The 24,531-nt window shown below is 48.5% G+C and overlaps 1 protein-coding gene across 10 annotated transcripts in view; it reads right to left on the reverse strand.

The window, feature by feature from the left end:
• Window positions 1–24,531, reverse strand: part of CAPN13 (calpain 13) — a 101,824-nt gene that overhangs the window by 10,749 nt on the left and 66,544 nt on the right. For 8 of the 10 annotated variants that reach the window (XM_061155095.1, XM_061155097.1, XM_061155100.1 and 5 more), the window contains 11 exons: window positions 22,619–22,821; window positions 21,315–21,351; window positions 20,901–20,957; window positions 19,210–19,267; window positions 19,058–19,116; window positions 17,079–17,147; window positions 15,129–15,204; window positions 12,990–13,118; window positions 11,893–11,948; window positions 11,272–11,329; window positions 4,951–5,361 (listed from right to left, as the gene is read on the reverse strand). In XM_061155095.1, the coding sequence (XP_061011078.1) occupies window positions 11,303–11,329; window positions 11,893–11,948; window positions 12,990–13,118; window positions 15,129–15,204; window positions 17,079–17,147; window positions 19,058–19,116; window positions 19,210–19,267; window positions 20,901–20,957; window positions 21,315–21,351; window positions 22,619–22,821 (771 nt within the window). In that variant the 3' untranslated portion in view covers window positions 4,951–5,361; window positions 11,272–11,302. The other 2 variants (XM_061155098.1, XM_061155102.1) reach the window with 2 other exon arrangements.

Genomic DNA, 24,531 nt, shown 5'->3' on the forward strand with positions numbered 1-24,531 from the left:
TAAGATCCCTGACTACATGCCCTAAGCCGTGGTGGTCCAGACAGCAAGGCAGTTGGAAGGGAAGCATGTAAGGACCAAAATCCCATTTGAAGAAACTGAAGTTGACCAGACAGAGAGGCATTTGCAAGACTGAGATTACAACCCAGGGCCCTACATTACTTGCATTCACTGAGAGTTAATGCAGCCCTTTCAGCCACGGAAAGGATGGGACTTTTCAAGTACAGAGAAGCTGAGCTGGGCTGTGATTAGTGGAAGTGGCCACTAGGTGTCACTGCACCACCACCAGCCCTGGCTGCACTGTGGCCGGGATTCCACCTTTCCAGAGCAAGGTCAAAGCTAAAGACCAACTCTGGCTGAATGGAGAAGCACTGTTTTTTCATCCCATGCATACAGTTTAAAAAACTTTTTAAAAATTGAAATATAGTTGATGTTCAATATTTTATTATTTTCAGGCGAGTTACAAATGATTTGACATTTGCATACATTATGAAATGATCACAGTAAGTCTAGTAACTATCTGTCCCCATACAAAATTATTACAATATTATTGACCATATTCCTTATGCTATAATATACAGTGAAGGGGATTGAACTTCTTTCATTGAAAACATCGTAAAAGGAACAGCAACTCCCAGGTCAAAGGAAAAGAGTCCTGTTTATTTCCCTAGAGAGTGGGTCTCTCTCTACAGACAGGACAGCTTAGATGGCAGCAACGGCCAGGCTGGCTGGAGACTCCCACTGAACCCACACTGGAGAGCTGTTGCTGCCACATTGCTAGGGGCTTGTTTTTCCTGACTAATTGCTTCCCCTTAATGATGACTGTGACTCAGAATCCTTAGGCTTTGGCTCCCCAAGTGTATGCCATGGAAGGGACCTTAGACAGCTCCAAGTTCAGCCCCTTCGTTCTAAAGAAGGAAGTCCAGAGAGGGAAGTCCAGCACCAAGACTTGAACCTGAGACTCCAGAGGACTTGCCCAGTGCTCTGTCCACTCAACCAGGCTTCCTGTATTCATACTATACAAGCTCAGCCATTCATTCTTTTAACACTACTGGCACTCACTCTATGCTATTTTCTCTTCTTTGTGCCTGAACAGAATTGGAAACATCTAAAGACAAAGGATGACACGGCATGTCAGTGATCCCATCAGAGCTGCACAGCTGGGGGGTGGGGGGAATCAGTTCCCTTCCCCTTGGTCAAGAGTATTTACCAATGTCATCCAATCTTTATGCAAAAAGGGGAGGGGGAAGAAATGAGATGGAGTCGGGTAGGTGATAGGGCAATTGTGCACACAGGGCAGCCTAGATGGCGGCAATGGCCAGGCTGGCTGGGGACTGCCACTGAGCCCACACTGGAGACTTGAGTTCGAAGGAACCTTTGGGAGGCGGATGCTTTGAAGCTGGAACAACTGTGAGCTCCAGGGGGCAGTGTTCTGCCACATCCTGCTCGGTCCAAGGCACTTCCAACACACAGAAGAAAACAAATCTTTTAAGGGAACAGAGGGGTTGTTTAAAACAAGAGTCTAACTGTGGGGAAAAAAAGAAAGACATAACAGTCTGGACTTGAAATTGATCTCAGGAAGGCAGTCATTTTATCGTTTTGCCTGTCTCTTCTCTTACTCAGGCAATTAGATAGTTGCAGATCTGTAAGGTTGGGGAATTATGTCTCTGTGTCCAGCCCCTTTCAAGTGGTCCTTCTCCTGTCCGTTGTCCAGAGTTGTTCATATCTTTATATACCCTCTGGGGGCATGCAGTGGTCTCAGAAAGAATGGTCTAGAATCTGGCTAGAAGGGTCTAGAACCTGCTGCAGCCTGGGCAGCCTGGAGACTGTCCACCTTCCTCTCCACTGACCTCCACCAGGCTGCAAAGTTGGCCCAACTGCCCATCTCGCATCCATCTGCTCAGAACCAGGCCAGTGCTGCTGTTCGACTCATTACTGACCACTCCGCTGGGATATTAAGCACTTTAGACTCGGCTGGGGGATGGTTAATCAACAACCTTGTCAGAGTGATGGATTCTTCTAGGATTATTGCTTAATGAGCTTGTTTAGAGGTAAAAATCAACGAGGACATCAGTTCTAGGGGAGCAGGAAGGAGAGCAGTGAGCTGGGAGGTGGAGGGGAGGGATCTCAGATATTCTAGGCAGTAGTGAGGAGCTGGGGGTGGGGAAACATGACGAGAGGCCGCTGACCAGAACAGAACTTAAGCTTGGATTCATCAGGCATTTCATAGCTGCCCTGGTTGCTGCAGCCCAGAGCACCTCACCACTCAGTGGAGCTGCAAAAGCAGTGATTCCTTAGTGATTCCTAAGTCATCCAAGGACCACGGGCATCATTTGCTGCGCTTAGTCACTCAGTTGTCTCCAACTCTTTGTGACCCCGTGGACTGTAGCCCACCAGGCTCCTCTCTCCATGGAGATTCTCCAGGCAAGAATACTAGAGTGGGTTGCCATGCCCTCCTCCAGGGAATCTTTCCAATCCAGGGACTGAACCCAGGTCTCCCATGTTGCAGGTGGATTCTTTACCATCTGAGCCACAAGGGAAGCTCTTGAGCTTTAAAAAAAAAAAAAAAAGAAAGAAAGCAGATTCCCAGCTCTAGCATCAGACTTTCTGGATCAGAATTTCTAAAGCTTGTTATAAAAGTTATTCCAGGTGACTTTAATGCCCAGTGAAGTCTGAGAGCCACAACCTGATTGGCATCGTAAGTCAGCATTTCCACTGGCAACAGATTTTGAATGATTAGGCTCTATGGCCTCCACTCCCATCAACACCCATAGACCTCAGCCTTCCTCCTTCTGTTTTAATCTCTTGTCACTGTCTCTCCCATCTTATTTGTCTGTATTGCTCCCTGCCATGCCTCATCTGTCCTCCCTGTCTGTCTGAATCATCCTTCCCACCACCGCCCCAGTTCTCCATCCCCATCTGCTGTCATTCCCTCTCCCCACATTTTTCTCTTTCCTCTGCACTTATGATTTGGAAGGCAGAAGAGAGGCAGAAGCCTTATTCTACCTCTGGGCAGGGTGGGCAGACACATGGGCTTCAGAAGTTGTGAAATTTTGTCCAGAAATTCACCTGCTTAGGGCTACAGGCAGCCATGACCATTTCTGGCCACTCCCTATAATGTCTGGTGAGGGTGGCAGCAGCAGCTTCATCGTTCTTTCTTGGTGGTGACCTGGGACTGGGTGGCGATCTTCTCTGGCCTAGGGCTTCCCTGGTGGCTCAGATGGTAAAGCATCTGCGTGCAATGTGGGATACCCAGGTTCGATCCCTGGGTCAGGAAGATCCCCTGGAGAAGGAAATGGCAACACATTCCGGTACTCTTGCCTGGAATATTCCCTGGATAGAGGAGTCTGGGGGACTGTAGTCCGTGGGGTCGCAAAGAGTCGGCGACTTCACTTTCTTTGTTTCTCTGGCCTGTGCTCCTCCAGCTAATCCAACAGCTTTGGAGCAACTTGCTTCCTGTGTTAAATTCCTCCTTCTTAAAATACCTTGAGCGGTTCCTGTTTTACACTTGCTTGGTGCTGCCTGCTACACTCTGTTCCTCCCTCCCACCTAACCTTTACTTCTATTCCACAGTCTCTCCCCTTTCCCTGTTCCCAGCCCCTCCTCCTAATTGGCTATTATATGAAACTTAAGGCTTTAAATGTTTAGATTGGATAAGTTATAGCATCTCTGTTCTTAATTTAAAACACAAGTGAATTGAATGTGAGGTTCATGTTTTTGAGATTGGAAAACCCATCACTGGACTGAGTTGGTTATCATCTAAAGTCCTTGTGGACTCTGTCCTGGGGGTCAGGGCCCTGATGGAGCACAGAGGTTAGGGCGGGAAGGGGCATACACGTGCTGTGCTGCTCCACTGCAATCCTGCCTCTGCCTGGAGGTGGTGAGAAGCAAGTTGTTCAAAGGGAACTATTTCTGTTCTAGAGAGAAGCAAGACTGATGTCATCCCTGATCAGTGGGCTTGCATGTGGAACTGTTCTCTGGGGCTGGGCTTCCCTGGTATGTGTGTGCACATGCACTTTCAGATGTCCACCCTCACTAGGGTCACCCCCAGCTCTGGGGAAGCAAGACTGTTCTTTCTGCTCCTCCACTTGAGGGCTCCCCAGGCCAAGTTGGGTTTCAGTCCAGGTGTTTGGATCAGCAAAGTGTGCAGGCGTGTTGGACTTTCTACTTGAAAGTACAGGTAGGTGAAGGTCATCTCTGAGTCCTGCCAAAACAGCTATTCATTTTTTTGAACTTTCTCCTTTTATTTTAAAACAGTCTATCTTGATCGGTCAGGACTCACTGTTTTGCGTAACAGCCTCGGACTTGGGGTCTTCAGGCATTAGCTCTGTCTACCTCTGAAGCCCACGCTGATAACCATGGCCAGCTATCCTGGCTAGCCAAGCACAGGGCAAGGACGCACAATGATGTGGCCCAGGCTATGCCGTGTCTCACCCTGCTGTGCTACTGAAATGATTGCAAACCCTTAGCAGCAGCCCCTGTGAGAGGCAGTTAGTTGGCTATGTGTTTGTTCCTTGTACCAGGACACATCCGCCTCCAAATGCTAACCTAGTTCCTGAGTGTGGGTATTTGCATGATGGCATACCCTTGCCCATACCACCAACATTTTTATTTTTTCTTCTTAGAAAAGTCACACTCTGGAAGGTTCCTGCCCTCCTATTCTTGACACATACATTTGCAAGTATTCCCTCACTGGAGAAATGAATCCAGGAATAAGTTCTCAAATGCCAGTTCTCCTGAGTGAGGTCTGGCCTGGTCACTCTGGAATCTCTTCTGTACTCTAGTGGGTCATGATCTTTTGGAACTATCTTATGACTTTACAGATTAGGAGGGAGGGAGGTGCTTGCCTTGCTGGTTGGATTTCCCCTTCCCCAAAGGTATTTTTCATCCAGAACTAAGATCTTACTTGTCATGAAATTGAAGACCTTTATGGAAACCATGTTTTATTTTGCCATCTGGTTGTGAAACAGTCAGGATTCAGATATCAGAGAGTATGATTAATTCTACAAACACCCAGTGAACCACTCCCATGTCACGCACAGCATCCTGTGGGTGGTCAGACTGAGAAATGACTAGGTTGGTGGGAGGGGACTGAGATGTGCCTTCTCCCCTGCTTTCCCACAAGGGAACATCTTCTGCTTCTTTCTCCTGGGATTCCAGGCTGGTGTCCCGAGATACTCAGATAACCTGTTTTATGACCTTGGGCAAACCAGAACTTGACCCAGCTGAGGACCCGGCCCATGCTCCTTGAAGGCAGCTTTGACTACATCCAGGCAGGGCAGGCTTTGATGTATATCACCCGTGGGGGCAGCACAGCCCAATGGAACAAGAGCCAGATTCTTGAGTGATCACTGAGAACTCATCCTAGGAAAAGACACAGACACTCAAACACAGAAGGCCCAGGAGGAGTAAAGAAGCTTTTCCTTTCTTTGAGTGACTGCAGAGGCAGGCCCCTTCCCACAGATGCTACTCTCAGGACCACAGGCAACAGAGTGTACCACGCGCTGGCGAGGCTGGCTGAGCTCCATCACACCCGTGGCTCCAGTGGATGGCAGTGACTCTACTTCATTCTTCAAAACTCTCCAGACCCACCCTACCACCCCTACTCTGCCCTGTCTGAGTGCAAACCACTGTCCCTTTAGCTCCAGAGTACCTGCAGCAGAGTGGAAGGAAAGTTGGGAACAGATGTTCCTATGACTCCACGGACAGGACCAAAAGGCTGAGAACACGGGCAACTCCGTCCTCTGTCCAGAGGACTCCCAGGGAAGAGTGGCTTTTCTCAAGGGCTTATCTCCTGGATTCAAGTGATGTTCTTGCATGGACATTTTTTCTACAACTCTAACAACCTACTTTCCTGTCCATGTGGTAAAGAAATAGTCTCAACTCTGCTCTCCATCTCCCTCCTCTTCTCTTGAGTCTTAAACTCCGTTTCTCAGATTATTTGCTAGTTTTCTTATTTACTTTCATAAAAGTCCAGCCCAAGATACATTTAAAAATTCAAGACATTCATACAAAGCATGAAGAAAGAACTGCAGTCCCCTGCCCCACTCCTATATGGAATTCCTCTCTCCTACCTCTTTCTTCTGAACTCCTTACTTCTAAATAATATTTTATATGGTTATCCCCTTGACTTACCAATTTTAAATGCATACTGACGTCTTGTGAGGGAAGATGAAGCTGGGGTGTTCTTAACCCACTTTTGTGCCTGTGTCTTCTCTCCTTCTTTTCTCTAATATATTTGTGTCACATATTTTATTAAATCAATACTCCACTTTTATTTTATTACAATTATGTATGTACAGTTCTCTGCTGAGTGAAGAAAAACTCCATTTGCTTTCTTCTAGAAGTCTTTGTTCTTCTAGGAATTAATAATTACCTCATTTTTAAAATCTGCTTGGTCTATGTCATTATCCTAATAATTCTTCCAAAACCCTCCAGCAGAAATTCAAAATCCTTCTGAACACTATTTTACCCATGATTAAGTGATTAGACTGGGGCTTCCCTGGTGTCTCAGATGGTAAAGAATCCGCCTGCAATGTGGGAGACCTAGGTTTGATCCCTGGGTTGGGAAGATCCCCTGAAGAGGGGCATGGCAACCCACTCCAGTACTCTTGCCTGGAGAATCCCCATGGACAGAAGAGCCTGGCAGGCTACACTCCATGAGGTTGCAAAGAGTCGGACTAGATAAAACTTTCCTTTGCTAGGCTGAAAACTTCCGTTTTCAATCCCGACTCAGGGATTGAACCTGGGTCTCCTGCATTGCAGGTGGATCCTTTTTCCCCAAAGATCGCTCTTCCTGATTTCCGCTGGGCTTCTGGCTCTCCCATTTAGCTGTACAGCCCTGCACTCTGGAGTTCCCTAGCCAGTGATGGATCTAGTGTTGAGCCTCCTGTTTCCTGAATTCCAGCTTTCTCCTGCTTGGTTTATGCCCTTGGAGTGTTCATGTTATCATCCCAGTTTGATACATTTCTCTTTAAAGGTCAGCTCTGGAAAGGTGGACACCCTAGGTGTGAAAGGTGCCTGGTAATCACCGGGTGCATGTTTGCTAAAGGAGGTGGGGAGATTTCTTATCAGTGGAGGCAAATGCAGATTCCTGCCTCTCAAAAAGAATTTCTCTGGTCTGAAGGCTGGAGAGACGGGATTTATTAGGATGGAAGTAGACCCACTCTTGTGAAAATGGCTGTTGGTAAATCAGCAGGACCTGGGCCTCTGCTGCTCATATTTCACCCTCATGCAGAGTAAGAGGAGGTGGCCCATCCCTCGAGACACATTATTTATGTGTAGTGGGAAGTTGTTCTAAATACTAACTTTGTTAGAGTAAGGCACTTTACTGCCATATTGACTGTAGATCAACATGAATGTAGATGACATCAGTTAGACAAACTGTTAGCGGGTGTGACTAGCATGTACGAAACCTCTAGACTCTGCAATCAGTTAAGATCAACATAGCCTCAGATATCAAAGGACCATATACCAAAGCATGAATATTTAAAACATTATTTAAAGTAAGAATCCAATATTTTGGGGGACTTCTCTGGTGGTCCAGTGACAGACTTCATGCTTCCAAAGTAGGGGGCCCAAGTTTTATCCCTGGTCAGGGAACTAGATTTTACATGCTGCAACTAAGACCTAGCAGAGCCAAATATTTAACATTTAAAAAAAGAATTCAATATTTCAGACAACTTTAAACCTTGCCCCCAGTGTGACAATGGAAGTGTGTGCTTTGTTCAAAAGAAACAGATGTGACAGGAGGGAGGGAAGAGGAGCTGTCTGATTGGTTTTAATATTGCAGTTTACTAAGTCAGAGGAGGGCAGATGGGTTGAAGACAAGTGAGAGGAACAGAAGTATTGTCACCATGGGAGCACATCCAGGCTTGCTTGGTGAAGCTTCTGGCAGGAAAGGAATGAAGATGGACCCACTACATCACACCGTACACAAAAACTACCTCAAAATGGGTCAAAGACCAAAATGTAAGAGCTAAACTATAAAACTCTTAGGGGAAAAACACAGGAGTAAATATTCATGATCTTAAGTTAGGCAATGATTTCTTAGACACAATACCGAAAGTGTAAGTGGCAAAAGAAAAACAGGTAAGTTAGACTTGATCAAATTCTGAAAATGATACCTTCAAGAAACTTGAAAGACAACCTACAGCATGGCAGAAAATTTTGCAAATCACATATATGATAAGGGACTGGTAACGAGAATATATGTATGTATATATGTGTGTGTGTGTGTATCTTACAACTCAGCAACAAAATGATAAATAACCAAATATTAAACAAAGGATTTGAATAGACATTTCTCAAAAGAAGATATACAAATGGCCAGTAGACAACAAAAAGATACTGAATACCACAAACTATCAGGAAACTGTAAGTCAAAACCTTAATGAGATATCACTTCATACCCTCCAGGATGGCTAAAGCAAAAAAGATAGACAATGAAAAATGTTGGTGAGATGAAGGAAATTAAAGATGATTCAAAGTAATGGAAAGATATTCCATGCTCTTGTATTAAAATAATTCACATTATTAAAATGACTGTACCACCCAAAACAATCTACAGGCTTAATGCAATTCCTATCAAACTACCAAGAACATTTTTCACAGAAGCATAACAAATAATCCTAAAACTTAAATGGAACCATGAAAGACTCTAAATTGCTAAAGCAATGCTGAGGAAAAAGAACAAAGCTAGAAGTATAACCTTTCCAGATTTTAGACAATAATACAAAGCTACAATAATCAAAACAGCATAGTACTGGCATGAGAACAGACACATAGATAACGGAATAGAACAGAGGGTCCAGAAATAAATACACATAACTATAGTTAATTAACCTATGACAAGGAGGCTAGAATATACAATGGAAAGAAGACAGACTCTTCAACAGGTAGCACTGGGAAAACTGGATAGTCACATGTAAAACAATGAGATTTGAACATTCCCTCATGTTAAACTCCAAGAAGAGAACATAGGCAGAATGCTCTTTGATATAAGTCATAGAAGTATTTTCTTGGATCAGTCTCCTAAGGCAAAGGAAATAAAAACAATAATAAGTGCTTTTGCACAGCAAAGGAAACCATCAACAAAATGAAAAGACAACCTGTGAATTGGGAAAAATGTTTGTAAATGCTGTGATTGACAAGGAGTTAATATCCAAAGTGAATAAACAGTTCATACAACTCTATATAAAGAACTCAGTCCCATCAAAAAAATAGGCAGAAGACTTGAATAGACATTTTTCCAAATAAGGCATACAGATGGCTAATAGGCACATGAACAGATGCTCAACATTTCTAATTATTACAGAAATGCAAATCAAAACCATAATGAGATATCACTTCACACCTGGTAGAATGACCACCTCACAACTACTATAAAAAAGACAAGTGTTGATGAGGACGTGGCGAAAAGGAACCCTTGTGCACTGTTGGTGGGATGTAAATTGGTACAGCCACTCTGGAAAACAGTATGGAGATTTCTTAAAAAGTGAGTAATAGGCTCTGGGTGTCTGCTCTCCACAGGACACTGAACTGACTCCTAGGACCATCAAAAAAACACCCATCACTTGAGTGGGGACCTCATGCCACCTTTTACTTGTGTCAAGGTAGACTGTAAACTGTGTATATTGCCCTCAGAAGAGAACCTCCCATGACCAGCTGCCTGCATATCATCTACTGGCTCCCCATCTGGTAATGTCTTTGTGCCTTGAAGCTTTGCTCAGTCTATCCAAAGAATTCCATGTGAGCGCTGACCTCAACAACTATCCACAACACTGGGTAACAACTCTGAATCATTCAAGACTCAGCTCCTGGGCTGTCTCCTAGAGAGACATCACAACTTGCAGGCCAAGTTAGTTGTATTGTCATCTTTGTGTGAACCTCTGTGTTAGCCTTCTCTACAGAGTATTGTAATTGATCTATTATATTTACATTTCTGTCTCTTTCATTTCACAGCAAGACCCTCCAAGGCAAGGATCAAGTTTGATTTCCCTAGAGACCTGTGTGTTCAGCTGTCCATGGGAGATCTTCATATGGGCATCCCACAAACATATCATCTTGTCCAAAGCAGAAATCATCTGAAGCATCTGCTCTTAGTATCCACATAGCACCCAAGCCTCGTTCACTGAACCTTGTATATTATAGCATAGTTTCCTATTTACAAGACTATCTCTCCCACTATAGTGAGCAACTGAGGGTGGAAACCATGTGAATTTTCTTAATCTTTGAATCCCTGGAGTCCAGCACATAGCCATATAGGAGCTGTTCTATAAACAGTCACTAAACTGAAAAAAATTAATAATAGAACTGCCAGAACTAGCACAAGATCCAGTGATTCCACTTCTAGGCATTTATCCAAAGAAAACAAAAACACTAACTTGAAAAGATATAGGCACCCTCATATTCACTGCAGCATTATTTACAATAGCCAAGACACAGAAACAATCTAAGTGTCCATCGGTGAATGAATGGATAAAGAAAATGTGGTATACATATTTACATATACATACAACACAATATTATTCAGCCCGTTGTGGTGTCTCTGCCATTTGTGACAACATGGATGAACCTTGAGGGTTATTATGCTAAGTGAAGTAAGTCAGAGAGAGACACACATTGTATAACTTCATTTGCATGTGGAAACTAATAAAAAACCCAAACTGAATAGATACAGGCAACAGAGTGGTGGTTACCACAAGTGGAAGGTGAGGGTGTGGTCAAAATGGGTGAAGGTGTCACAAGGTGCAGACTTCCAGTTATAAGTTTTGGGGATATAACATATGGCATGGTGACTATCATTAGCAATACTGTGTTGTATATTTGAAAGTTGTTAAGACAGTAAATTGCAAAAGTTTTTATCACAAGAAAAAATGTAACTATGTGAGGTGATAGATATTAACTGAACTTTTCATGGTAATCATTTCACAATACATACATATATCAAATGATTATGTTGTATGCCTATAATGAACACAGTGTTAAACATCAACTATATCTCAATAAAAATAAATGAAAAAAATTCTAAATTCCTCACTCATAACTTCCAGGCCACACCCTTTATGAATGTACATAAGACTTGGATGAAATCTGCAGTATTGGCTTGGAAACTCACAGGCCAAGCAGCTTGTAAGCCTTGACTCACGAAGATGAGGGCTCTGTAATCTCTGGGGAGGCTGCCCCCAGGGAGAGAGTCTTGTGTGTAGATCCTGGAGGGGAAGACACATTGTGCCCTTGGGAGGAAATGATTCCAAAGCTGCCATGTCTTACCTGGGCTCTGGTGCCTGTTCTCCTCCTGGCTTCAGTTGTACATCACCAGGTTCATCCACTGAAAAATAAACATCCCTATTACAACCAAACTTTAAACTTGTTAGCTTAACACAGAGTGGGGCAAATGGTTCCCTCTTCCTTTGAAAGATCTCAGTCTAGTTCCATCAGCTCTTTCCAGTTAATTCCCACCCAAGCAGGAGGTCTCAGCCCCTTGTTGCAACATTGTCGTCTGCTGCTCCCTGAAGAGCTGGGCAATGAGAGGGACAGCTGAGGTCGACCAGCTGGCTGGGCCAGGAGGCTCTCTCTAAAACTCACTGGGGGTCAGTCTGACGTACAGGGAGCCCAGCAGGTGTTCTTTAGTTCCCTCTTGGATTTATGACTCCCACATCATCCTCTGCTTTATTAAGCTATTGGAAAAAAATAAAATCTGTCTGCCAAGATCCTAAAGCAGCCTTGGCAGCTAGCGATATATAAAGGCAGTAATTGGAGGCACGGGGCCGGCAGCTTGGCTGGCCTTTGACAGACTGTTCAATAGCTTCAGGGAGGGAGATGCCCCCTGGAATCAGGTGAGGAGAGGTGGCCGGGGTTGTGTCCTGTCTCTGGGAGGGGAAGGCGCCTCACCTCCATTTCTGTCAGGTAGAGTCCTTTTCCATCCTTGGAGAGGTTCTGGAAAGCTTCTAGGGTAGAGAGGAGGGGAGGGATCAGGACGGGCCTGGGCCCACATGAGAGGAAACCCAGCGTTTTGATCCCATGAGAAGCCACAGGCTGTGCTTCGCCTCCTCTCCGCTTCTCTTCCCAGTTAAACTCCGCACCCATGAGACAGCTCAGGGCTCAGCTCTCAAAACAGCTCCCTGACTGCTCTGCCCACCTCGCCCCTCCCTTCTCTAGTTTCCCTGCACTTTAGACCCTCTATTCTTGGCCATGGAGATGCAGAGGTCTTGTCTTAGGCGGTATTTCAAGGGCAGAGCTCTTGTCCAACTGCGAATTCTCTGGAGCAAGATTAGACCTTTGGCTTCTCGTTTACCCTCCCAGGGCCCTGTTCTCTCTGTCCTGTTAACTGCCTAGTTCAGAGGTGTGGGGCTAGAGCTGTGGGGTTTAAGGACCACACGGTGGGGTGAGGAGGTTAGGGGGGAGGGGGTGGAATGATGTGAGCGGAGGCCAGACCCCACTTCAACTCAGCCACCATAGCTCCGTTTGCAGCTCTATTGTGGTTTGGGGTTTCATGTGAAATTTCATTTCAAACAAAGGGGTATGCTGCTAAAAAGTGTCAAAAACTCTGGCCTACATAGCTGGATTTCTGAGGCCTTGGGAGGACCTCCTGCCCCCACCAAGACACCATTTGTGAAATCCTTCAGCAGAGATCAAACCATTCACTGCATGACTAAAGAGTAGGTTTGAACCGTAAACAATCTGGAGCGGGGCCATGGTGACTTAACCTTGTTCTTGAGTGAGAGGTGCTGAGAAGGGTGAAGAGGAAATAAACCATCTGGGATGTGGAATGTCCTGGGGAGAAAAGGATGCAGAAGGGAGCCTGGGGTCTCAGGCCAGCACCACGGTCACCTAGGCTGATGTTGGCTCTGCCCCTCAGGATAAGGGCTCCTCTGCAGGACTCCAGCCCATCCCACTACTGAGCCCTTGCCCAGGCCTGGAACCAGAGTGCATTCCTGGTCCTCTGCTGTATTCTCTAGTCAGCGTGATGGTCTCCAGGTGACACTTACTTGCCATGGCTTCCAGCCGCATCAGTAAGCAGACCAGGCTGGGGAAGCTGACTCTCCCAGTGCTGTCGCTGTACCGGAGTTTCATGAGGTCCAGCAGCTCGCTGGTGATGGAGATCCCTGCAAGGAAGTCTGGGACACAGTGGGGCAGGTGGTGAACAGGGAGGAACGGGTATGATCCTACACCTCAGGAAATCAGAAACACCTGCGTGGAGACCTCGTGGCCTTTCACCACCATCCCCTCCTCCACCTGGCTCAGCGGCCAGTCCACTCCTCTTCTGTGTACTTGTGACTCTTTAGTATGTTAGCTTCCAGGCCCCAACAATACTGTTTTAGAGTTTGGCCAACTCAAAACACTGCTGACTCTTCACAATCATCTGATAATTCCTGTGGGGATGGGAGCTGTCAGGACACCTGAAAAGTTTGCTCCCAGCCCCACCTTGTCAGGCCTCCCTCTGCAGGTGACCCTCTCCAACAGCCCTCCTTGCCTAGTCCTGGACCATATGTGGTCTCATGTGCGGTTCCTGGAGAAGGGGCCCAGTCCTAGGCTGGTCATCCAGGGATGAGGCTGGTCCTCAGAGCAGAGACCTCAGGTGGGCAGGACAGAGCTGCCTTGCCCTCTTTGTGATCTTATGTGTCTAGCTATAAGCTCCAGGGAGGCACTGACTACAGAACCGACAAGGGGAGACTGAAAATCAGGGGGTCTATGCACCCCAGTGAGCTAGCAGAACCCTGTAAACTGGACCATCCATCATGGGGACAAGGCTGGTGGCCTTCGGGCCCCACATAGTCTGAGACATGTTGTTTTCTCCTGCAGAATTAGTAAAACATGAATTCGAACGCTTTTAAATAGGACATGCGTGCAGCTTGTACATTCTCAAACTGCCCCTCAAATCACATCAGTTCTATTGCCCTCTTCAGTTACCTGCTGGCCCCTGCAAGCTTTTCAGTTGAATTCCAGCTATTTTCTTTCTCCCTTTTATTAGTCTGGAGTCATGGGTGAGGGCTCCTTTAAAGGTTTCAACTTCCACTGGCCATTCAGTGGTTCTCAAAGTGTGATCCCCAGACCAGGAGCTTTGACCTCACTTGGGAACTTGTCAGAAATGCCGGTTCTCAAGTCCCACCCCAGTCCTCCTGAGCCAGTACCTTGGGGTGGGCGGTAAGGCTCAACAATCCTTGCTTCCATGAGCCCCCGGGGGCTTCTTCCTCAACCTCAAGTGTGAGAACCACAACCCTCTTCTGTGAAGACTTAAGGGAGGGGAGGGACTTCCCTGGTGGGCCAGTGGTTAAGACTCCCCCTTCCAATGCAGGGGATGTGGGTTTGATCCCTGGTCAAGGAACTAGGAGCCCACATGCTGTGGGGGCAACTAAGCCCATTTCCTGCAACTAAGGCTCGATGCAGCCAAATAAACAAGTATTTTTATAAGCGGAAGAGGGAGGATAGAGGCGGAAGTGGGGGTAGGGGCGGGGAGCAAGAGCTCTGGTTTCTACCTGCTCTCCAGGCCAGGAGCCCCAGGAGGGAGACCCATTGAGGCTGCCCTTTCAGCAGTGACCTGCGGGAGTCTGATTTTACATTTCATTAGGGAAGGTGGCAATTTCCTGACTTCACCTTTCTGTGGGCCATTTCCCTGCAGGGACAGTGGGGACAATGATTCCTGCCCTGCCCAGTTCAAGAGCTGTTTAGACAATCAAAGGAGGTGATGTGCGTGCAAGTTGTGGCTGAACTCTGATGCATCCACACCCTCCGGTATTAGGTATTATTATCATTCTCCCAGGACTGAAAGCTCTTGCCTCCTTGAAGCAAACAGATACCATGTGATTTCACTTAACCCCAGAACCTCTGCGAAGAGAGGGCACCAGCTGGCCTGTGGGTATTTAACCCTGATGGACTGGATGCTGGAGGTGGATGTGTCTTCAAGCAAGCTAGGTTTCTGGTAGGGTATCAATGATTCAGGGTCATTTTTCATGGTTAACGCTGTGCTGGGGAGAGAAGGCAATTAGGAGAGCTGACTGGCAGGTGAGAACTCAGGTGGGGGAGGGTGGAGTCGGAGTCTGCAGTCAGGAGGTCCACAGAGGGCGGGGGCGCACACACACGCCATTGCCACTCCCAGTCATCAAAGCTCAAAGGGTTGTCTGCTTTACCTGTGTCCTTTATGGCCTTCCACAAATCCGAGCTGAGAAAAACGTCAGCATTCTTTGGGGAGTTCTGGAAAACACTCTGATATGGAGGAAGAAGCAAGAAACCCATATGAGCCCCAGTGCCCATGTGGAAAGGGTGTCCTGGAAGATCTTATACCCGTCCCTGGAGGCTGCTTCACTAAAACATGATGGGCTCAGCTCAGAGGTCGAAGGGTCACAGCTGAGGATGGTGGTGGGGGGAGGAGGGTGTGGGGGAAGGGGAGGCAGCATGGGTTCCATTTGTTAAAGCCCACTGACCTTCTGGCTGCCAACTGCAGGGCTGCGGGCCCCTCTCTCAGGCCTGCACCTCCCCACTACCAACCTGCTCTCCTTGAGCCTCTACACCCCATAGACCGGGCTCCATCCACCCAGGGTGGCTTGTCACTTTCCAGGGACATGAAGAGTTTGCTAAAGAGCTTGCCCAGGTTGGGCATTAAGAGCACAGACTTCACAACCAAACTGCTGGGTATAAATCCCAGCCTAACTATTTACAGCAGCGTCACCTTGGGCAAGTGACCTAATCTTTCTGGGCCTCAGTCTACCCCCTCTGTAGCACAAGGCCAATGTACTACCCACCTCGTAGGTTTGCTACGAGGAAGAAATGAGCACATCTTATAAAGAGCTTAGAAGCGCACCTTGCACGCTAGTGAGAACTGCCTCTGGGACTGGGCGATTACTCGGGGTGGAGTCCCCTGAACACCTCAATTTCTTTACAGGGTAGTTCTCCATTTTCTGGGGACTTTTCTACCTCCCTCTAATTCTCATTCTAACCCTCAGCCTCCTCCTGTTTCCCAAGTGAGAACACGGGCTGGTGAGTCATGTGCCTTGATGAAACAGACAAGCACCAGAGGACTGAACCAGGGATGTTTCAAAGCAAAATACCCCCAGCAGGTGCTCAGTCCTGGCTTTTTGTAAGAGCCAATTACGGTGAAAGAGCAGCTTGAGAACTTTTTCCTGGCCTTATTTGGCTTGTGTGAGTTCAGAGTCCTAGATGTTCTCAGTTAGGTAGGGACTCGGTGTCATGCACTCGTTCAGTCATTTGTTCAGCACTTTTTAGCATCTGCTGTGTGCTGGACACTGTGAAAGACACTGGGGGAAAGGATGAACATGAGGGCTCCCTGCCCAGGAGGACAGGCCATCAGTCATTGCTGTATCCAATGGGAAACCCAATCACTCCAATCAAAGGTAGGTGATATAAATAAATAGTATTAAACAGGAAGCATCTGCATCTTATTGTTGTGAGTTCAAGTGTTGGGAGCTGAGTGGGAACGAACCCGATCTGGAGAGGGGAGGCAAGGCCCCCACGGAGCTTTGGGGTCTGGACTCTCAGGCTGGGTGGGCACCAGGCAGGCTCCCATTGCAGGGAGGGGAAAGTGAGGAATCTCACATTAGGGTCCAAAGGAGCAGGTGGGATGAATGAAAGGGCTTCTCCTAGACCCCAAAGTGGAGTCTTAACCCAGAGGGTCTTGGGTACAGCTGGTGGGTTTCGACTCTGTCCTGGGAACAATGGTGAGGCCACACTGAGGCCACAGACCACAACTGTGACTCTGATCTGTTTTCTGGCAGAGGCAGGGGAAGGGAACGAGGTGAACTAGCAGCTTGGGGGACGCTGCAGTGGGCCCACAGAGAAATGGGGAGGGCGGTGGCCGCTGGCAGTTTCAGCTAGAGTCCACTGTGACCCTTTCTCCTCTGGCCTCCTAGAGCGGTCCTCAGCCTGCCACCTGACTGAGCATTGCCTTGAGCCGTCCAGTGGTACACGCACATCTCCTCAAGCAAAACGGGGGGCTCTCCTTGAGGGTGGGGTGAGGTTCCCCTTCTTTCACAGCCCTCAATCCTGGGGTAGAATCGGGCACCCAGTAAATCTGTGCTAACCCAGTTGGAATGAACACTAGTCAAAAGAGAACATGCTGGTACCTGGCAGTGGACAAGACGGCTCCACAGCCTTGAAAACTCTTCTTGGTCAAGTCGCCCGTTCACCTTCAGCTGGTGGGGAGTTAAGAGTCGAGCAGTCTTGTGTGTAGTGAGCAGAGGGGCCTCAGGCCTGGAGAGGCTCCATCCATCAACTAGTAACACAGGTGGTCCAGAGTCACCTGGACGTGGCCCCATGCCAGCTGGCTCTGATGAGTCTAAAAGGGACCTGGGCTTCAACTCATTTCACAGGAGAAAACGGGCAATTGGAAGAAGGCAGCCCTGAGAAAGGGGTGCCAATGTCATTTGCACCCATGCAAAGAGGGTGAACCCCAAACACAGCCTTCACCAGTTGGGGTGGGGCCCCTTTGTAGAGGGGAGTGGGGAGCAGCGGTGGGGGGAGGTCACTGCAGCTCCTGAGGCGGGCTGAGAGATGAGCGCATGTGCTAAGTGTGCGGCCATGGATCGACCACATTCTGGGTACTAAGGCCAGCCCCGGTCCCTCCATGCTGTGTGCTGTGCTTAGTCGCTCAGTTGTGTCCGACTTTTTGTGACCCCATGAACTGTAGCCCGCCAGACTCCTCTGTCCATGGGGATTCTCCAGACAAGAATACTGGAGTGCGTTGCCATACCCTTCTCCAGGGGATCTTCCCAACCCGGGGATCAAACCAAGGTCTCCCACATTACAGGTGGATTCTTTACCGTCTGAGCCACCAGGGAAGCCTGGTCCTTCCATACAAAGAGTTTAATGAGAACTAATGGAAAAAATGGATCTCTGTGGCACTGGAAGGAACTGAGGGGTGAGCAGGAGGAAGGGTAGAAAAGATTGGTCTTCTGTGCAGGGGTCCAGCAGACAGGACCTCCCCTGGGGTTACCTACCCTAGGCTGCGGGGCTTCTGAGTGCCATTCTGATTTATCTGCAGGGATGAGCAGTGTCTCTGAGTGATTATAAACAACAGTCAAGAGACAGGGCCTGACTGATGAGTTCATCAAGATGGCTCTTATTCGACAATGCCCAGCTTCATGTCCCCAGTAGAGCCTTGTTAAGAGTGAAAGAGCTGGGGGATCTGTGTCCCCTCAGGGAGACAGTTCACACCAAGGGGAGAGTTGCAAGGTGACCCCTGGGGATATGCCCACCAGTGGGGAGATGGGGTGGCAGGGAAGAAATGGCTCCCAGGAGAGTGGAAGTCAGGACGGGAGGCAGGAGATCCTGGGTTTAGGTCCCGGTCCAGCCACTTGTGACCACGGAACTAGGGCAAGTCACTGCACGGCCCAGCCCAGCCTCATCTGTCAATGCAACAGAATAGTAATAACAGGGTGTAACTGCCATGCAGACCTAGGATTTCCTACATTAGTTGCATGGACTGTATAGTCCACGGGGTCACAAAGAGTTGGACGTGACTGAGCGACTTTCAGTTTGGTGGTTGTTACCTTTATTGAACTGGGGGTTTGTTGAGCAAGGGATTTAAATAGTGGTAAGGAGAGGGGTAGAAGGAAAGAAGTTAGGATACTATCCTTCACCAAGCAGTGAAGAATACTATTAGAACATGGGCTTCCAAGGCTGAAAACTTCAAGTTCAAATCCAGGCACAAATCCTGACTAGCTGTGCGATCTGGGTGAATGACTAAACCTCTCTGAACCCGTTTCTTCCATTGTACCATGGGAAAATACTTCTTATATCACAGAGATTCTTGCAAGAACTACAAGGGAAAAAATATCAGTACCATTCTGGGTATGCAGTAGACACTTGATAGATAGTGTTGTTGTTGTTGCATTGGTGGTTCTAGGGAGTTGGTGAGTTAGTGCAGAGTCCCCAGAAGCCCAGGCTCTTTGGCGAGCCCTTAGAACCAAGGAAGAAGAAAACAGTGACAGTGAAAAAAGATTCTCTACTGTCCCGGTTAGACTCCTGGGGAAGCTGATGGAGCAGACAGGCTCTCAGTGCTGGGGAGGCAGTGGGGGGGGCGGTGGGTGACTGCAAAGGATACATCCATCAGAGCCACGATGCTGCGGCACTCATCCAAGGAGAACGCGTCCCCTGGAGGTCCTGAGCGGGAGAGCAGAAAGGACTGAGAGATCAGAGAGGGTGGCGTTGGCCTGGCGTGGCCGTGGGGATGGGGCCAGACCAGCAGGTCCTTACCACTTAGGAATTCCCGGTTGAGAAGGCTCTGAAGCTGCGTAGCATCAATGTCCAGCCCCTGCTCCAAACGAGGAAGGGATGTAGGAATCACATCAGTGCCCAGGAACTGAGGGGCAATGCCTGCCTGACTGTGAAAACACTGGGATTTCTGAGCACTGAAGTTCCCATCTCACCTTTGTCATGAAGCCTCTCCTTTTTCTTTTTGGCCACGCAGCACAACTTGTGAGATCTCAGTTACCTCACCAGGGACTGAACCTGTGCCCTCAGCAACGAAAGCGTGGAATCCTAACCACCAGGGCTCCAGGGAATTCTCATGAAGCCTTTCCTGATTGCTCTAGACCATAACTCCCTCCCTGAACATCTGCAGGGCTGATTACTCCTGACACTTGATACCCGGTGAGGGTCACCTTGCATTTCCCTCTGTATTCATTATTGGGCTGAAAGCAGTGTTGGCTTCCTCCCCATCATACCAGGCACTTGGGAGCCCTCAGGAGAAGTATTATTGAATGAATCAATTCAGCCCTGCAGGTGTGTGTCCCCATCTGCTTCCAGAAAGATGGGAGTGAGAGAAAACATGGCTACTGTGTGTTGTGTGTGTGTGTGTGTGTGTGTGGTGAGGAGGATACACATGCCAGGAATCCAGGCTCAGAGAAGCTGTTCTAATTGAGCACATGACTTAGCATCATCTTCCCAGCCACAGAAGCCAGAAAGGGAGACATCATGGTTTCCCTTGGATAAAAACCAGGAAGCAACAGAGGTTGAGGGGAGAGAAGCTCCTCCTGGCTTAAATGCCTGAAGGTGTTAACTGCCTTCCCTTTTCTGTTGGGGACCCTGACCAGCTTTAAGGGCAGCAGTTTCCATGATGATTTTATGGAGAAGCGGAGCTGTTCCCCAGGCAGCCGTTTCTCACACCCAGCCTGGTAAAAGCGAGGGCATAATGAGATATCACCACCCTGGCAAAGCTTGTCCACGGGAAAAGGAGCTGGCGTGAGGGCTCCAGCAGTGGCTCTGCAGAGCACCATGAGGTCAGCGGGAAGGAGATGTCTCCTCGGGGGTCTTCCGGGAACCCACATTTCTGGGAAAGGAGGCCACCTGTCTGATACAGCGAGGGCCCAAGAACTGCCCACCTGTCTTCCCGAGGCCAGCTCGGTACGTATGGTCATCTGCATGGCTTTCTGTTTCCCACACCGACATGATGACTAATGGTAAGAGGCCCATCGTGTGGAGCCCTTGGCAGCTGTTTTTCTCCGACAAGTCAAGGATCTTTATAATGGCTTATTAAACCATTAAGAAAATCCCTTGTGCACATAGGTGGCTTGGCAGGAAGAAGGCTGGTGGTGCTTTCTGAAAGCTGGCCAGCTCCCAGGAGGAAGGGTGCCAAGGCCAGTGGGAGGCGGCAGAGCGAGAGAAGGGAAGATTTCCAGGGGTATTGCTGATGGCTTGTTTAAAGATTTATACATCTCACCCTCCTATAAGGAGCCCCTCCCTTTCAAAACTCTACACTTCACTCCAGATGTCACCCAGTGGGGGGTGTCCTGTCTCCCCGGATCAGTTCTAAAGGCATCCAGGGAGAGAAGCCAGTCATCTTCCTCTCTAGCCTGGTAAGGACCTGGGAGAGGCTTTCTTTCCTCTCACCTCTCCATCCCTGTCCTAGGCAGGGCCCCTCACCACCACGTTGCTAAGTACAGTACCTGCTGAGCGTACTTGTAGAAAATACTCTTCTGGGAGCCATTTCCTGGAAGACTTGCCTGGATGTAAGGAAGAAGAGCCAACATCAAATTTCTGGGGAAGGGAGTGTCCTGTCTGATACAGGGAGGGTCCCAGAACCTCCCACTTGAAAATCAGAGGCTTTATCCAGCAATTGGATCAAACCTTAGCGGGGAATAGGAAAATGGAAGTTTGTGGAAGGAAGATGGTTGGGTCCAGCCTGGCCTCTGAGGCCTGGGCTTCTCCCCTCGTCTCTGCCCCCGTGGAGCAGTCACTAGCCCCTTGTGGTGTCTCTGCATTCATTGGTCAGTGGTGAGGCAGAAGGAAGGAGACAGAAGCTCTTGGGGATGGGCCGTGACCTGTTGAAGGCTGCCAACCCAGCCTTGCGGCACACCTACCTGCAGGGCTCTCAGGTTGAGGCTGCCGTCCAGGTGCCTAGAAAACCAGGGGACAGTGTGACAAGGATGACCAGCTCACTATTCAAAGGAGGCTCATGCTTACATATGGTGGGCACCTCTGAAGGCATTGGGCACCTATGCCAAGGACACGCGTGGAGAGCCCTCAGCACAGCGGGCTGTGAAGTGGGCAGTCAGGAGACAGATGAACATCATGACCTCATGTCCAGTCTTCAGGGCGGGCCTCCCATGGCCTTCAAATCATTTAGTAAACTGTTCCTTTCACACCCAAATATAGGTGTGTGGTGACCCTCATTGCCAGGATGGCAAATAAGATTTGTCTTAGGTTCCAACTCTGAGTGGTGGCACAGTGACTGCATGGCGTGCTGGACTGAGAAAGCCTCGTCTGCACTCAACTGTGAAAACTGCCATGGCAGCAGTGATACCTGCCTCGGTGCCCCAGCAGCGGGTGTGCTGTTGGTCCCAGTCTTGACTGCCGACTTGGCAGTGACCCCACATTCTGGCCACATATCACATATCTACCATGTATGCCATGTACCACCTTCCTGCGCATTACAGACAACATTGCTTGTTCTTCAAAGAGCCCCATCCTCACCCACTTCCCTGTTTCTGCGCAAGCTTTTTTCCTCCACCAGAGTCCCTAGGACTACAAGGAGATCAAACCAGTCAGTCCTAAAGGAAATTAACCCTGAATATTCATTGGAAGGACTGATGCTGAACCTGAAGCTCCAATACTTTGGCCACCTGATGCAAAGAGCCAACTCATCAGAAAAGACTCTGATGCTGGGAAAGATTGAAGGCAGGAGAAGGAAATAACAGAGGATGAGATGGTTGGATGGCATCACCGACTCAATGGACATGAGTCTGGACAAGCTTTGGAAGATGGGGAAGGACAGGGAAGCCTGGTGTGCTGCAGCCCGTGGGGTCGCAAAGAGTCAGACATGATTGGGTAACTGAACAACAGCAGCACTGCCTTCCCCTTTGAAACACTGAGTTATGTTTTTTCTCAAGGACTAGCTTACATGCCATGCTCCCAAGAAGCCTTCCTCCAGCTCTCTTGCCAGAGATGGGTCCCTCCCTTCGGTCTCCCATGTGACCCTGCCTTCCATCAAGCAACATCCCCACCCTCTTTTTTGTCTTGGCATTGGGCTTGGCATTGAGTTTCTCCAGAGTGAGGGCCAAGCTGTGTCCCCCACTGACACAGTGCATTGCTGCACAGAATGATGTGATGTGTTTTTATAAAATTAAGTAGGATAAAAACATTTAGAATCTCAGAAGTTCTGTACCTGTCACTGTCTGGCATCTTCAGGAAGATTCGGAGCAAGAACTCAATAGCTTCTCTGCCCTCGGAGACGACCACCACGTAGGTCCCAGGGCTCAGACTGAAGCACTCTGTGAGGTTGCGTGTGGTTTCAGACACAATGCCCTTCTCAGCAATTCTGAATTTGGAGAAGAAGGTGGATGGCAATCTCTCTTGGAAGTGCTGGAACTGGAGAAGATGGGACGTTGGTGAGAAACCCCCCATGTTTATGGGCCCCAGCCACTGGGAGAGACCCCCAACCTCTCAGACCCCCACCATCCCTCAGAACAGCCGTACAGGCCCTGAAAAGGGAGAGACAGTTGCTTACCTGAAGTCTCAAGATGCAATAGAGTTCAGACTGTTATTTAATATAGATGCTAACACTGCAGTGAATGCGAGGAGATATGACACGTGGTTTTACCTCATTAAATCTCACAGCATCCTGGGCTTCTGGGTTCATGGCTCTACTTATATATAGAGACTAATCCCATGAAAACCAGTGAGATTCTTTCAGTACTAGATTACCTTTGGAGCCCCTAAAGTCCCTTCTCCCTGGGCTCATTTGCAAAGTGCTCTTGGACCCCTGTAGCACTGTGCAGCTGGGAGCCTTTCACTCCCTCTGTCTGGTCCTTCCAGTGAAGTCCTGAAATGCCTTCTCACTGGAGAATAATAGGCCCTGATCATTTTCCTTTTATTTCAATATTTGCTTAGCGACAAAACAATAAATATAATGCAGTTCCTATTACCGGATGTCACATACATATTACATAATAAAAACCCCTTACTAAATAAATTTTCCCCAATACGGTTGAGATTGAGATTCCATTTAGAATGATCACGCAGCGTGAAATGACTGCTTGTGAGCTCTGCCTTGGGGGGAAACAGGGAGACGGGAGAGGTTCTCTGCAGGGGCTGGGGACCAGGCTGGGCTGCACAAGGAGACCATGGTGGCTGTTGAGCCGCAGGGAGCTGGGCTGAGTCTCCACAGTGGTTCTGCTGACAGCAGCAGCAGCCCCAGTAGGTTTAGAGCCTACCTCGCTTGGGCCTTTCTGGCAAAAGCAGTGATGAGATCAGTTCTCCAGAGTCAGCACTGTTCTGCATGTGTGTGTGTGTGTGTGTGTGTGTGTGTGTGTGTGTGTATATGTGTGTGTATGTGCGCAAGTGCACATGGGGAGGCAGTGTGTAAAGAGATGTATGGGCTTTGAGCCTCATACAATCACAAGACCTGACCCTGTAATTCCAGGGAAGGGTCTCATGCCTTTTCTTCAATCAAGTCCTCATCTCATTCTCCAGCTCTGAGAACTAGAACCCTGAACCATTTCTTGCACTTGAGTGCTGCCCTTGAAGTCCTTCCAGAAGTTCGAATTTCATGACTGGTATGCTGAGAACCAGAGTCAGACTCTAAATGCAGCTCTGTGGCTGTGCCGCCACTGTGACAGACAGGCCTCCTTGCTGTCTGCAGTCTGCCTGGGCTTCTGTGTGTCCTCTGCTCAGAGACCCTTGTCCCAGCCACTGTCTCCCGATTGGGGTATCTCTGGGAGGTCTGGAGGAGGGTCCCTGGACCTGCCAGCAGGCTGCAGTCGCTATTCATTGACTGTGGCTCCATCCTGCTCCATCCCTTCTCCCTTCCATCCTCGGTCCGGTCACATGCATCTCCCTTTGGCAATAACAGCACCACAGAGCTCACATCTATGTAAGTGGTCTGAGTGCCTGTGAGGTTAGGTTTCCCAAACCCTGTCTTTCCTTCTCCATTCTTACCCATATTTTGGTCACCTTTCACCAATGCCAAGCCAGCATATTTACTGGGGTGGTGGGTGGCGGGTAGGGGTAGTAGTGGCGGAAGCAGCTAGCAGGAGGGTGGTGGCAGTGATGTGGTTGTGAGAGGGTTGGAGGACATGC

The sequence above is a fragment of the Dama dama genome, chromosome 11 (genome assembly GCF_033118175.1).
Source record: "Dama dama isolate Ldn47 chromosome 11, ASM3311817v1, whole genome shotgun sequence".
Taxonomy (NCBI): Eukaryota; Metazoa; Chordata; class Mammalia; order Artiodactyla; family Cervidae; genus Dama; species Dama dama.